Raw genomic sequence first — 13,933 nt, 5'->3', positions numbered from 1 at the left:
TCTGTGCAATAACAGCAAACCGAGGATGCTTTCTGAAATAATGCCACGAACAGTTTGCATTTAACAGTAATTACTTCAACTGTATAGAGCAGCGCAGCTCTAATGAAAGCTGTAGTGTGTCAGAGATGAACACAACATTGACAAAAATGGGGAAAAAAAGAAACTTTATTAGTTGGTGTCAAGCTTTGGTTGAGTTTAGGTGAGGAATCCAAGTGGAAAGTGAAAGAGGGTTTGGTATTTTCCAGAATACACTGGAACAGGTTATCGTCTTATGGCTTATTACAATTTTTCGACATTCATAAATAGTGAAAAGGAGGCGATGCAGGAAGTTGTGGCTCAGTTTTTCTTTTTTTCAGGTAAATCAAAATAACTTCATGTTGCTTAGATCAGGTATCTGCTCTGAGGTTGGATTTCAGTCGTTACGTTGGACTGATTTTGGGTTATGTTTTTGGACACTATTTAGACAAACTCCCACTTGGTTTTGTACTTGGCTTTGGGTACGTCTTTGGAGTGTTTTTAGGTTCGGTGTTTCCCTTTGGTTTTATCTTAGTTTTAAATAGTTTGTTTTGGCTTTTATTGCTTTGCTTTTGTCTGGTTTTGACCTTGATTGGTTTGGACATATTTTAAACTGGTTTTATAAAGTTTGCTTTGAACCATTTTTGTGGCTGTTTTGACCTACATTTAGACTCATTTATTAGCTTGGATTGGGAATCGCTTTGGGTTGATCTAGACTTGTTTTGTCCTGTTTTATAGTTGGGGCTTGGTTTTATACACATTTTTAAATTTGTAGAGGTTCACTGGCTGGATGTTCTCGACTCATTGTCCTGCTATGGAACATCTGGATCCATTAGATAGTTCTTTGTAATGGTTAAGAATGTGAAATAATTATTTTTTCTTCAGATAGAAAAAAATATATACTTGTAATAGCCTTCTTCTCCAAACCAACACTTATTTCCCTTCTCTATGTCTTAAAAATATATATATCAGACTCTCTTTTTAATCCACAAGCTTTGTTTCTCATCACCACCTTGATCCTGAAGAGGAGGCCGACCTCCCAAGGTGCCGTGCTTCTCTTGGGTCACCACTGATTCTCTGCCACCGTCAGAGAGGTGGGGGTGGATTTAACAAGCGCCTCTCGTTCGTCATTAAACACCACTTCTTGTCTGATCCATCCGGTCTGGACCGGAGGGGGGCTCCTCGCTAGGGGGGCTGCCGAGGCCCCTGACAGTGGTCGCTCTTGTTTCAGGCACATTGGCGAACGGGCAGAGCCAATCAGAGTCCGAGTGTTGGGCCACTTCAGTGCCGCTTTAAGGGATTAGTGTTGCTTTGTTTTCATTGTATGTTTGACGGATTTGGGAGGTTTATTATCCCAAATAATCCCACTCGTGTTGATGAGATCGCTTACACGCACACTTCATTTTACTTGCTTTGTGTTTTGTGCTCTAAGTGTTGTCCCATGTGTTTGTTTGCTGTCAGTGGGCCTGCTTGGTCAATGATTGCATGTAATTACATTTTTAAAATGCTTTCTCTGGTTTAAACGGTTGTAAAATGTCTGAATACTCGTACGAATAAAAATGGGTTTGAGATTCATGTAGGTTTAAAGATTACGGGACTTCAACACAATAAAGTTTGAATGCTGCCTTCTGTTTGTCAGGACTACATGCAGAACGTCCACGGGAAGGAAATCGACCTGCTCAGGACCACGGTGAAGGTCCCGGGGAAGAGGCCACCGCGCGCCGTATCCACCTGCGCCGCCATGCCGAGCCCCAAAACCAACGGCCTGACGAAGGACATGAGCAGCCTGCAGCTCGGACAGACTTCAGGTGAGGCCTGTAAACTGACACCTGAGAGCGTCTGTATCAGTCCTTCAAACCTTTCAGCCATAGGTATAAGGGAGATCTTTGTCACACCCCTCCTCCTCTGTGATTGGACGGCAATGATTTACCTGAAATTCAACTTTTTTTTTTTTACTGCTGAACACCCGTTTACAATAATCAGAATTCATCATCTAGAAGTGCATGCTCTAACGTATCTAATTTTTCAAAACAAAAGCCATAATTACTTATAAGGAATTTACCAGGATGCATTTAAATCTAAATAAAAGTTTTCTATTTAGTTTATTGCAACTTACGTTTTCAAAAATATTCACTCCTGCTATCAAACATCCAATCAGGAAGTCCATTTGTTATAGTTTAAAGTAACGAGTCTTTACGTCAATTTTCATGTGGATATCCAGGTTTAATGGTTAATTTGTGAAATTATTATTAATCACTGTAATTAAGTAAGATACCTGTTTAAACTCCATGTTCATGCTTTTAGATGTCTCATTTTATTTTAAACATCCAAATCTTCTATTTCTTGTAAAATGATACCATAACAACAATAGGTTTTCACATTTCTCCTACTGTTATTGGGAGAATGATTAAAACTGAGATTTCTATTGAGACAAACTAACATAAAGAAAAAGAAATTTGCATTTATTTTCTAAAAGTGTCTTTGAAAGGCTTAAATGTAACTGTCAGCATTCACACGTAGAAACCAACAACGTGTTTGGAGGTAAAAGCGTTGTGTTAAATAACGGAAAAACTGAATCAGCGTTATTGAAATGATGTAATAAAAATGAGCTGAAATATGAAAACATAAAGGAGTGAACATGAAGTCTCGCCTCCACTCAGCAGCGATTAGCCCGTCATCAACACACTTGTTTCCTAATTGTGCTTCTAATCGCCACTCTCGCTCTGACATCATAAACACGAGCGTTGTTTTGTTCGTTCTGAGTCAATAAAGATTGATTGAAAGGAGGAGGGGAAAAATCTGCAGTTCAGCCTCGAAGCAAACGTGTCTTATCACCTGAAGGAAGACGTCGTAAAACAAAAGGTAGAGCGTAATCCTGCGTGTCACACACACACACACACACACATAAAAGCAGCGCTTATGAGGCTTAAATCTCTCTCTCACACACAAACACACACACACACATGCGCGCGTGCAGGAGGCCCGAGCTAATAGCATGAATATTCAGTGAGCTGTACTCCATGTACTAATTATTGTCATGAATATTAATGCCATCAGAGTCCTGGCTCCATTCAGCCAGCACCAAGAAATGAGCTGTAATGAGAGAATGAGGAGGAGGAGGGTGGGGGTGACTCACCCTGCTGCTGGACCACACAGCCTCTCACCGACTCGAGGGTTTGATTTAAGCAGCCGGCTCGTGAGAGGCTGCCTTTTATGGCTCCCTCGTGTTTCTGTGTGAAGTAAATGAGAGTGTGCGTGCACGCCAAGGAAGGAAGAGCAGGTCTGCAGATGATCTGTGCCACGCTCGGGACGTTTGAAGCTTAAATAGCAGCACGGGCTTTAAATGTGATTCTCTGGTCATAAGAAACATGCTCAAGTGTCAGTTTTCTTCAGTCAGCTGGTTAAAATGATCAGAATGCCGAGCTAACTGTACATGGAGCCCGTAGTTACTGCTCCCAGCCTGTAGAGGGGAGCGTGACAAATTCAATCCAAAAACTCACCTTCCTCCAGTGATGGAGTCCACAAACCAAAGGACAGCTATGTCCATCTTTGTATATTCAGTGTATGGTGCTATCGTCAGGCTTCCTGTCATTGTCCAATCAGAGGAAAGAGAGCTGTTAGGAAGGAGGTTTCTTAAAGAGAAGCTAACGCAGCTTTTCTCACAGAAGTTATGAGTGATAAGTGAACACTGCAGGTATCTGAATCTTCCTTATATGCCGCATTGACGTCTCCACTTTGTGTTTCAGGCTCAGTGACTAGCAGCTCGTCGGTGTCGCAGATGGCGAGCGGCGTCAGCTTGGTGTCCTTCAACAGCCGCGGCACGGAGGGGATGCACCAGCGCTCGTACTCCGTCTCCAGCGCCGATCAGTGGACCGAGGCCACCGTCATCGCCAACTCTGGAGTCAGCACAGGTCAGTGACCGGCACGCTCACGCAGAGTCATGTGATCCTGAGTTAAACCGCAGGTCACACGAGAAGCTACACAGATGGGACTGAAGGCCCCAGCGTGGAGCTACGCGAGGGGGACTATCATTTGTCTCCCATTGATCCAGCTGCCAGACCTCTAATACTGCCTTAACTGTTTGTCAAGCTAATGGACTGTCTGTGTGTGTATGTTGGTGTGTGTGTCTGTGTGTGTGTATAGGTGTGTAGGACTTAAAGCGCCAGTATTAACCAAACACACACACAGAGCAGGAAGCTGAGACTGACAGCTGTCAGGCTGTGTATGAGCCTGATGTTAAGCTTGAGTGGCAGCTCCTTCTTTGGGGCCTCCAGCCTTCCTCAAATAACGTTTAAAGCTGTGAAACGCTCTCAATGGGCTCCCAGGGGCAACACAAACACACAGTTTCTATAGGTGTAAGGGCACTCCTTTAAGGTCCCTGTGGATCCTTAAAAGGTACTTTATGCAAGAGTAAGATATTAATTAACCTTAAAAATGGTGATGAAGTCATGAATTCTTTTGTCAGAGATCTGAGAAATGTTACAGATCTTACAGCAATATCTGAAATCTAAAAAAATAATTGGGACAAACGAGTAGTCAAGACTTACATGTGTTAACTCATCACTCAGTTCTCAAGCAGTGTCGAGGCCAAAATGATAGGAAATAATTATAGAGAAGAAAAAAATGAGAAAAACAAAGATATTACATATTAAATAAGCTAATGAAAAGATAAGTAGTAATATAACATCTTAAAAATACAGAAAGGAAATTAAAAACAGAAGTAAATAAACTGAGCATGTTAAATAAATAGGAGGAAATACTGCAGATTCAATCATTTCCGAAATACTCCTGTTTATATTTTATTAGGTGGGGTCTGCCCTCCATAGATCAACTGTCAGAGTTAATAATAACTACAAAACTGCTTAAAACATTTGTATTAAACAGTGCAAAGATGCAAAAATAAATAAAATTCTGCAATAAATAAATACTAAAATTAAGATTAAACTCATGAAAAAAATTCAGTTTCTGCTTCTTCTTTGAGGTTTATTAGGCTCACAGGTGCTTTGCCGCCACCTTCTGGAGCATAAAACAAAGAAAAGTTTGTAGTCTTTGGACCAGCTGCTTCTTCTTCTGTGGTGGTTTGTGTGGTCTGAGCAGCTGGTGTTTAAACTGTTGATGAGAGAAAATACACCACAGAAAAACAATCAGAGTTTGGACTGAGAGAGAGTGCAGCAGGATGAGGTGGTTGTGGGGGTGGGGGCAGCGGTGGTGGGGTTTGACGTGGATGGAGCGCGGCTTGCAGATGGGAGGGCCGTTAATCCACGGCGGTTAATTGCGCGCTCGGGGATGGCATCTTGTCAGCAGAGATAAGTTGTCACATTTTCCACTTGAGCTGAGACTAAACGATTGTAAAATAAGTTATGGCCGTCCTTGGGGCTGTCTGCCGTTCGGGGATGCGCCGGCCAGCAAGCGCTCGACAAGATACGTTTGTGTGTGTGTGTGTGTGGTGTGCACACGTGTTTCCATCTGCACACACAGATACACACCGCGCCCGTGTCAGTGTGGCCGCCGCGCCGTGATATTGATGGAAGCTGAATGTTATTTTATTCCGCCGCTAGTCACAGCTGTCAGCAGCCGGCGTGAAGAGTGGAGGGCAGAGAGAGAGAGACTCCACTCACTGTGCTGATAGCCTCGCTCGCCCACAGGTCTGAGCCTGCATGTCGACCGGAACGGGATTCAGTATAGTTTACTTTAATCCATTTGGACCCCGTCAGTGGTGATTCCGGATATTATATATACATATTTATACATTTACTGTTCTGCTTATAAAATAGAGCAGTCGAGGTGTGAGGTTTTGCGCTCAGATTTACTCAGCTTCTGTTCTGTGCCAAAGAGTTTTGCCACCATGCATATTAAGGTCATTAGTGAAGTATCAAAGGTAACTGTGCAGCAGGATCAAGAGCTGAAGCCAGAGTCAGAATGAAGAGCAGGGAGTCCTGTATCTGATGGCCTGGACTTCACACAATCCTGATCGCAATATCAGCAGTGTGAAATTACAGGAAGAGACAAAAGACTCCAGTTTAATCCCACTGATGAAGCAATTCCTCCATAACCTGTAAGTCAACTACAAAGCCAGGTCCAGAGTCCAAAATTAGGCTCACAACTAACCCAGAAGTTATTAAAAATAGCAACCGCAAAAGCTTTTTTAGGGTACTCAAAAACGAAATCAGAAAACTTGTAAGTTCTTCCAAACCAGTACCAAACCAAATTTAAAATCATACCCAAACCTAAGTTAACCCAATGGAAAATTTATTTTGAAAGCAGTTTTAAACCAGTTTAAAAGAAAGTCCCAATAATCCCATTATGAAGTGTAAGAAATAAGTCTGGTGTAACATGAAGGAACCAAGACCCTGAGACTAATTTAGAGAACTGTGACAAGCCCTCGAAGATGTTAAAGGTTTAAAAAAACCAAAAAACGCTGAGGTCAAACCAAAATGAAACTAGTCAAAAACTTAATCCAGAACCAGCTTAAAACCTGTCCAAAGTTCTCAGCAGATAAAACAAGAAAGGCCACTTGTGTATTAAACTTACAACTATCTCAAATTATCTCTGAATGTTTTTCTCCACAACCATAAACTTCCCCTTTTAAGACACTGCAGAAAAAGATGGGTGCCTCGACCTATCCTCCACCCACCAAAAAGCTCTTTGGTCTTTAGAAAGCAAAACCCCCCAAGTAGTTCTGTTTAGTTATATTTGGCATCAGTCTACAGCAACAGTTATTTTACTGATGGGTAAAGATCCTGCAGTATTATAGTGAGAGAAGCCCATTGATCACTTGTGAGCAGTATGGCAACAGTGTAGAGTTCTATTTGTGATTTTATTTGGTTAAATTTGCAGACACAGGCCTGGGAGACTCCGTCTGCTCCAGTCCCAGCATCTCCAGCACCACCAGTCCAAAGATGGAGCCGCCGCCATCGCCGCACGCCAACCGCAAGAAGCACCGGCGGAAGAAGAGCACCAGTAACTTCAAAGCCGACGGCCTCTCTGGTACTGCGGAAGGTAACGCCATCTCCCCTCCCCCTCGCCTCGCACTTTCCCCGCCTAGTTCTTTAAAAAAATACAAATGAAAACATCATCTTTAAAACTGACCCGACCTTTATTTTCTAGTTTTCAAATCTTAAATCCCACTATCTTTGTAAAGTTTGTGTATTGATGCTACACTCAACAAAAATATAAACGCAACACTTTTGTTTTTGCTCCCATTCCCCATGGGATGGACGTAGAGACCTAAAATTCATTCCAGATACACAATATAACCATCCCTCCCAAACAGTGGTCACAAATCAGTCCAAATGTGTGGTAGTGGGCACATCTGCCATATTGAGATAATCCATCCCACCTCACAGGTGTGCCACATCAGGATGCTGATCTGACATCATGAGTAGTGCACAGGTGTACCTCAGACTGCCCACAACAAAAGGCCACCCTGGAATGTGCAGTTTTGTCTCACAGCAAAATGCCACAGATGCCACAAGCAATGAGGGAGCGTGCAATTGGCATGCTGACAGCAGGAATGTCAACCAGATCTGTCGCCCGTGCATTGAATGTTCATTTCTCAACCATAAGCCGTCTCCACAGGCGTTTCAGAGAATATGGCAGCACATCCAACCGGCCTCACAACCGCAGACCTCGTGTAACCACACCAGCCCAGGACCTCCACATCCAGCAGGTTCACCTCCAAGATCGTCTGAGACCAGCCACCCAGACAGCTGCTGGAACGATTGGTTTGCACAACCAAACAATTTCTGCACAAACTGTCAGAAACCGTCTCAGGGACGCTCAACTGCATGCCCGTCGTCCTCATCGGGGTCTTGACCTGACTCCAGCTCGTCGCCGTAACAGACTTGTGTGGGCAAATGCTCACATTCGATGGCGTCTGGCACGTTGGAGAGGTGTGCGCTTCACGGATGAATCATGGTTCACATTGTTCAGGGCAGATGGCAGCTGAGAATGTCCCAGTTCTTGCATGGCCAGCATACTCACCGGACATGTCACCCATTGAGCATGTTCGGGATGTGCTTGACCGGCGTATACGACAGCGTGTACCAGTTCCCACGAATATCCAACAACCTCGCACAGCCATTGAAGTGGAGTGGACCAACATTCCACAGGCCACAATTGGCAATCTGATAGACTCCATGCGACGATGTGTTGCACTGCATGAGGCAAATGGTGGTCACACCAGATACTGACCGGTTCTGGGTCCCCAGACCCCCAATAGCGCAAAAAACTGCACATTCCAGGGTGGCCTTTTGTTGTGGGCAGTCTGAGGTACACCTGTGCACTACTCATGATGTCAGATCAGCATCCTGATGTGGCACACCTGTGAGGTGGGATGGATTATCTCAATATAGCAGATGTGCCCACTACCACACATTTGGACTGATTTGTGACCACTGTTTGGGAGGGATGGTTATATTGTGTATCTGGAATGAATTTTAGGTCTCTACGTCCATCCCATGGGGAATGGGAGCAGTAACAAAGGTGTTGCGTTTATATTTTTGTTGAGTGTATAAGAAAACCCTGAACCTTTGTTCATAGTGACATTAGTAGATTATTTGGGACCTAGGCTGGGAAACGCAGTCATGTGATTGTCTGAGATTTTCGACCTCCTCAATGAGGAAAGGATCTCTCCATCCTGTCATTCTCTCAGCCCTTCATCTCTTCACCCTGTTTGGTCTTCCTCTTCTCTGTAAAGTCTGTGGATCAATGAGTGTGTACATGCACAGCAGTAACTCCATATTAGTGAATCCAACAACAGCTGAAAAACCTGCTTTCATATTAATACTGCAGACATTAAACATGAAAAGCATTGTCTTTGGTAATAATTCAGCTGCAGATAACCTGATGAAGCTAAAGTTGATCAGAACAAATCTTAAAGACAGTTACAAAAAGCCAATTAGAGACCTGGTTACTAACTAATGGCTAATTTTGTATATGCTTCTATATATGCTTATATGACAGGTTGGCATCATTTAAGTGCATGGAGACATCCGCCATTTGGCGATCATTGTTGGACAGTTAGAGGAGCAATTCCTTATGAATGTTTGGACTTGGGTTAGATTCGATGTTGAAATTTGTTATTATGTTTAAAGATTTTTGATTTATTGTAGGGGGGGGGGTGTTTTTTCTTTTGTTTATAATAGTCTGTAGAACAACTGAATTAGCTTGAGTCCCATTCAGGGACCGTTCAGCAGTTGTAGCCACATGTGTTGCTATACACCTGTCAGTCAAAGTGGCATTGCACCTTTCAAACTTTAAGCCTTAATACAATTAAAACCGGTAAATTATTTTAAAAATTCACCATCCAGTTATTGTGAAGGAGGAATGTAGCCATAGAACCCCAAACAATTTTTGTAGCAGGCTGTAAACATGCTTAATTCTGCTGTGAACATGTGGACATCTTATAATGTGAGACTGATTCACTTTTGGAGGCGGCCTCAAGTGGACATTAGAGGAACTGCAGGTTTTTGTACTTTACTTTTAAGCCTTGGAGTTTGATTCTACTCTGAAACGAGCCCACTTTCTTTTTCTCACAGACTTTCTTTGTATACGTCAGTATCTGAAACTTGGGCCATGCTTAATATATATATTATATACTGTAGTATTATGTTCATGACAAGAAGAACAATAATACGTCTTCTTTATTGATCAAGGAAACTGAATGCAAGAAAACTCTAAAGTAAGCCTTTTACATTGTGGTTTAATGGGTTGTTGCTGATCGTTTCTGCTGAGAGACTGGATCCAATATTAATTTGTTTAGCAGCGTCATATCAAGTGTTTCACACTAAACACAGCAGAAGAAAATTCTTAGTATTAATAAAGTGGCTGGCGTAAAGGAAAAAAAAGAATAAAATATGGATTCATTCATGAATAAAAACCACAAATTAAACTTAAATATATACATTAGAAAGATCTGCTAAACATCAACCTGTGTGTTTCTTTCTGTTCTGTTTCTGCACCACACATCTATGACCTCCGCCCGCTGCTGTATCCTGATTGGCTGATTCCATCCTAAATTCCTCCTCAGTTTATCACCATTATTGATGTTTTTGTGATAATTATCGAGATCTTTTATCACACACACACACACACAGTAGCTCGTTGAACAGATGTGGCGCAGCAGCAGATGTGTAATGTTCGTCCCTCCATCAGTGAGGTATCAAGCAGCTGACAGGACAAGTGGCTGTCTGAGTGACAGATTGACGCTGCATCTGCCTTCATCTCTGCTCATTTCCATCCCTTTATTTTCCTTTATTTCCTCACATCCACCCTCAATGCTTCCTTTTTCGTTTTCAGTCTCCCCTCCTGGTTCTTGTCCTCATTTCCATCTTCTCCTCTAATCTTGTTCCTCGTTGTTTTGTCTCATCTGTTTCATTCCTCCTTCACTCTGTTTTCCTTATGCTTTACTCCTCCTCCTCCTTTTTTTCCCCCTCTGCAAGCGTTTTATTATCACTTCCTCTGACCGCCACTCGTTATCAGACGCTTCCCGACTCCCTCATCTCGCCCCCACATTAGTCAGCCAGAGAGGCTTAAGTGAAATATTATAAATAATCCAGTGTATTGAAATCTTTTATCAGCTGTGTCACTTTCATTATTCAATAAGCGATTAGTAACAGTCTTCCCAATTTAGCCATTAAGCACTGAGCGTGCTCAGCCGGCCGCTGGCTCACCGCCTGTCACGCCGGGCGGGCGGGTGAAGTATCTTCATGTCAGAGCGAGGCCTGGCGTAATTCATGAGGGGGAACCGCCCTCTGCGGCCGAGCTCCCCCAGGTAGGACCACACCAACACACACACTCGGAGATTCTCACCCTTAGTTTGCTGCACCAGTGGAAGTTCCTGGTGGTGATGGTGATACTTCTACCCACCAGTATCTTTTGTTTCAGATGGGGCTTTTTGTGACCTCTGGCCAGACTAATGTGCGTGACTTTTTAATGACTCACTGACCTGCAGCTCCACCGTATTCACCTGGATTTGGACTTCATGGCTCATGAGGATGTTTTACTACCGTTCTGATGCATTTCAGTTTTCTGTTTTGACCAGGTCTTGGTTTTATTGGTGTATTGACTGGGACTTGTCAGATTCATGAAGATGTTTTTTAAAGGTATTCTTGCGTGTCATCTTTGGTGTACTTCTGGTTCATCCATTGATTCTGACTTCTGTCACGCTTACATTTGGACTAAACCCATGGGATAGGATGGGATAAACCCATGAATGGGTTTTGATTTTCACTTATCTTGATTTTTAAGGGCATTTTTTTAGTGTGTAGCATTTGATCTAGTTTAGTTTAATTAATGCATTCATAGTTTATTGGGTTAGGATTTATGATAGTTGTTTCAGTTTTCTGTTTTAACTTGGTCTTGGTTTTGTTGGTTTTATAGGTGTACTGACAAGGACTTACCAAGTTCACGTCGGTGTTTCTACTCTGATATTTTGGATTTTTGGATCAAACTACGACTTCTTTTGTGCCGTTCTTGCTCATTAGCAGTACTTTGTTTTGTTTTGTTCTTCACAATGCTTTTTTGATTCAGACTTGGTTTTGGCTTATTGTCTTTGGTAGAGTTCTTGTTCATCTATTGATTTTTTTATTTAATTTTTTTGGATATGTGGGGTTTTTTTTGGTTTAGTTCTAGTTTGATTAGTTCAATTTAATGTGTTTCACCGGGGTTAATTGCGAATTACTTCTTTTAGCCTTCAGCTTTAAACATTCTTAGTTTTGTTAGTTCTATCCTTGGTTTGTCAAGTTTATAGGCATTTTTTGACTTATTTTGGTTTTAACTTTTATTCTGAAAATTTTAGCTCAAATGTAGCTCTTCATTTTTACTTGTGGTGGTCTTTGAGTTAGTTCTCTACATTATACATGCTTCCCTTAGGCATAGCACACATTTTCACTGCTATGCAGATGACACCCAACTTCTATCCATGAAGTCAGATAACACACAGCAATTTGTTAAAATGCAAGAATGTCTTACATACATAAAGCTCCTCACACACAAGGTCTTGAATAATCAGGGCTCATCTTATCTTAATGACTTCATAGTACTGTGTGACCCCAATAGAGTGCTTCACTCTCACATTGCAGGCCTACTTGTTGTTCCTAGAGTATTTAAAAGTGTGGGGGGAATGGGAAAAGAATGGGAGGCAGAGCCTTCAGTTTTCAGGCCCCTCTTCTTTGGAACCAGCTTCCAGTTTGGATTCAGGAGACGCACACTATCTCTACTTTTAAATTAGGCTTAAAACTTTCCTTTTTGCTAAAGCATATAGTTAGGGTTTGATCAGGTGACCCTGAATCCTCCCTTAATTATGCTGTAATAGGTCTAGGCTTCTGGGGGATTCCTATGATGTGTGAAGTATTTCTTCTTCAGTCACCTTTTTCACTCAATATGTGTTTATACACCTCTCAGCATTTAATTATTAGTTATTATTAATCTCTGGCTCTCTTCCACACCATGTCTTTGACCAATCTTCTTCTCCTCACCCCCAACTGGTCATGGCAGTTGGCCATCCTCATAATGAGAGCATGAGTGGATCTGCAGCCTCGACACCGGGCTGCCATTTGAGCTTTGAAAGTTGACCTCAGTCTCTTTCGTTCAGCTTCAAAAGTTTGAAGCTGAATCTGTGGCCACATTCCTGAAGTTTAAGTTGAGAAACGGTGGCTTTGATTCCTCACACGGAAAGCTGCTCACAGCTGATGTTTAAGTTGTGTGCGCGCCTCTCAGATCACATTCGTGTGTGACGGTGTCTCAGCTGAAGAGCTTCACCTCATTGTTGTCAGGTGGTCGGTGCACCTGCAGCACGCCGCTCTCTGACTGCTTCATCAAGGCCTTGAATTCCTTTAAAGTCGCAGCTTAATCAGGAAGGTGGGCTCCGCCCTCCGTCACAGGTCAAATAGGGTCAGAGAGGGTCAAACAGAAGGGAAACAAAGAGGGCCTCTGTGGAGGAAAGACCAGGTGGTCCTGCAGTTACCTGTCAGTCACTTTGTTTTAGTCTCTCTCCCTCTGACACAAGTTTATATAGTTTACACAAACATGTTCTTGTGTTGTAAAGCACTTTGTGATTTTTTTTTTTTATCTGTGAAAAGCGCTATATAAATAAATTTTACTTTACTTACTTATGTTTAAGCTTTTTCAGACAGGTTGGTGAGAAACATTTACAAGATTTTTTAAATGAGACGCACAAAATACAAAGACTATCGTCAGTGCTGGATAGACCTGCTGATGTTTTAACGTTTTCTCCAGTATACAACATGAAGAGTAACAAACTGTTCAAATAAACTTCAAAGCGTTCAAAGATCAAATTAAACATCGACATAGCCTGTACACTCACTACAGCTATAGCCTGTACATACTTATACTATATTCATAACATACCTTCATACCGTGTACATTATAACATCAGAAAGTGAGAAAATGAGGAAAAAGAAAGCAACAAGCTTTCACAAACTTCCACTAATGTACGATTTTTGATATCAGCGAGCTCCAGAGAAACTCTTGCTCCTGGTTCCTCCTTAGATCCCTGATCCCTGAGGAGATGATCCAGCAGGCTACACAACATGGTTTAAACCATGAGTCGACTTAGAGGCAAATAATATCTGAGTTAGACTGAGAGGAAAAACACTTCACGTCCCCCTGCTTTGAAAAAAAGCTCATACTGGAGTAACAGGCTGGATATTCATGTAGGTGGAGTGTAGTGACAGTTTTAACTGAGTCCCATCACTTTGTGGTGTCTTATATCATGAAGCTGCTTCTGCCTCTTGATTCATTTTTTAGCTTTTGTTTTTTATCTCAGATCCATGACTCTGGTCTCTGCTTCAGCCTCTCTGCTCGCGCTCTCGGGGCTCCAACCTGTGACCTTTTTAACACCACCCTGATTCATTCCATCCGTCACTCGCCTCGCCTCCTGTGGCAGATCGAGGAA

The 13,933-nt window shown here is 42.4% G+C and overlaps 1 protein-coding gene across 6 annotated transcripts in view; it reads left to right on the top strand.

The window, feature by feature from the left end:
- Positions 1-13,933, top strand: part of agap1 (ArfGAP with GTPase domain, ankyrin repeat and PH domain 1) — a 194,224-nt gene that overhangs the window by 140,595 nt on the left and 39,696 nt on the right. For 5 of the 6 annotated variants that reach the window (XM_085397803.1, XM_085397804.1, XM_085397801.1 and 2 more), the window contains 3 exons: positions 1,655-1,823; positions 3,762-3,926; positions 6,853-7,014. In XM_085397803.1, the coding sequence (XP_085253929.1) occupies positions 1,655-1,823; positions 3,762-3,926; positions 6,853-7,014 (496 nt within the window). The remainder of the gene's footprint in view (positions 1-1,654; positions 1,824-3,761; positions 3,927-6,852; positions 7,015-13,933) is intronic. The other variant, XM_085397799.1, reaches the window with a different exon arrangement.

This window comes from Rhamphochromis longiceps, linkage group LG23, assembly GCF_057381845.1.
Source record: "Rhamphochromis longiceps isolate RC_006_pf linkage group LG23, R_longiceps_female_GT1.1, whole genome shotgun sequence".
Classification (NCBI taxonomy): domain Eukaryota; kingdom Metazoa; phylum Chordata; class Actinopteri; order Cichliformes; family Cichlidae; genus Rhamphochromis; species Rhamphochromis longiceps.
The sequence above is the reverse complement of the archived record's forward strand: the minus strand, read 5'-3'. Positions and strand labels throughout refer to the sequence as shown.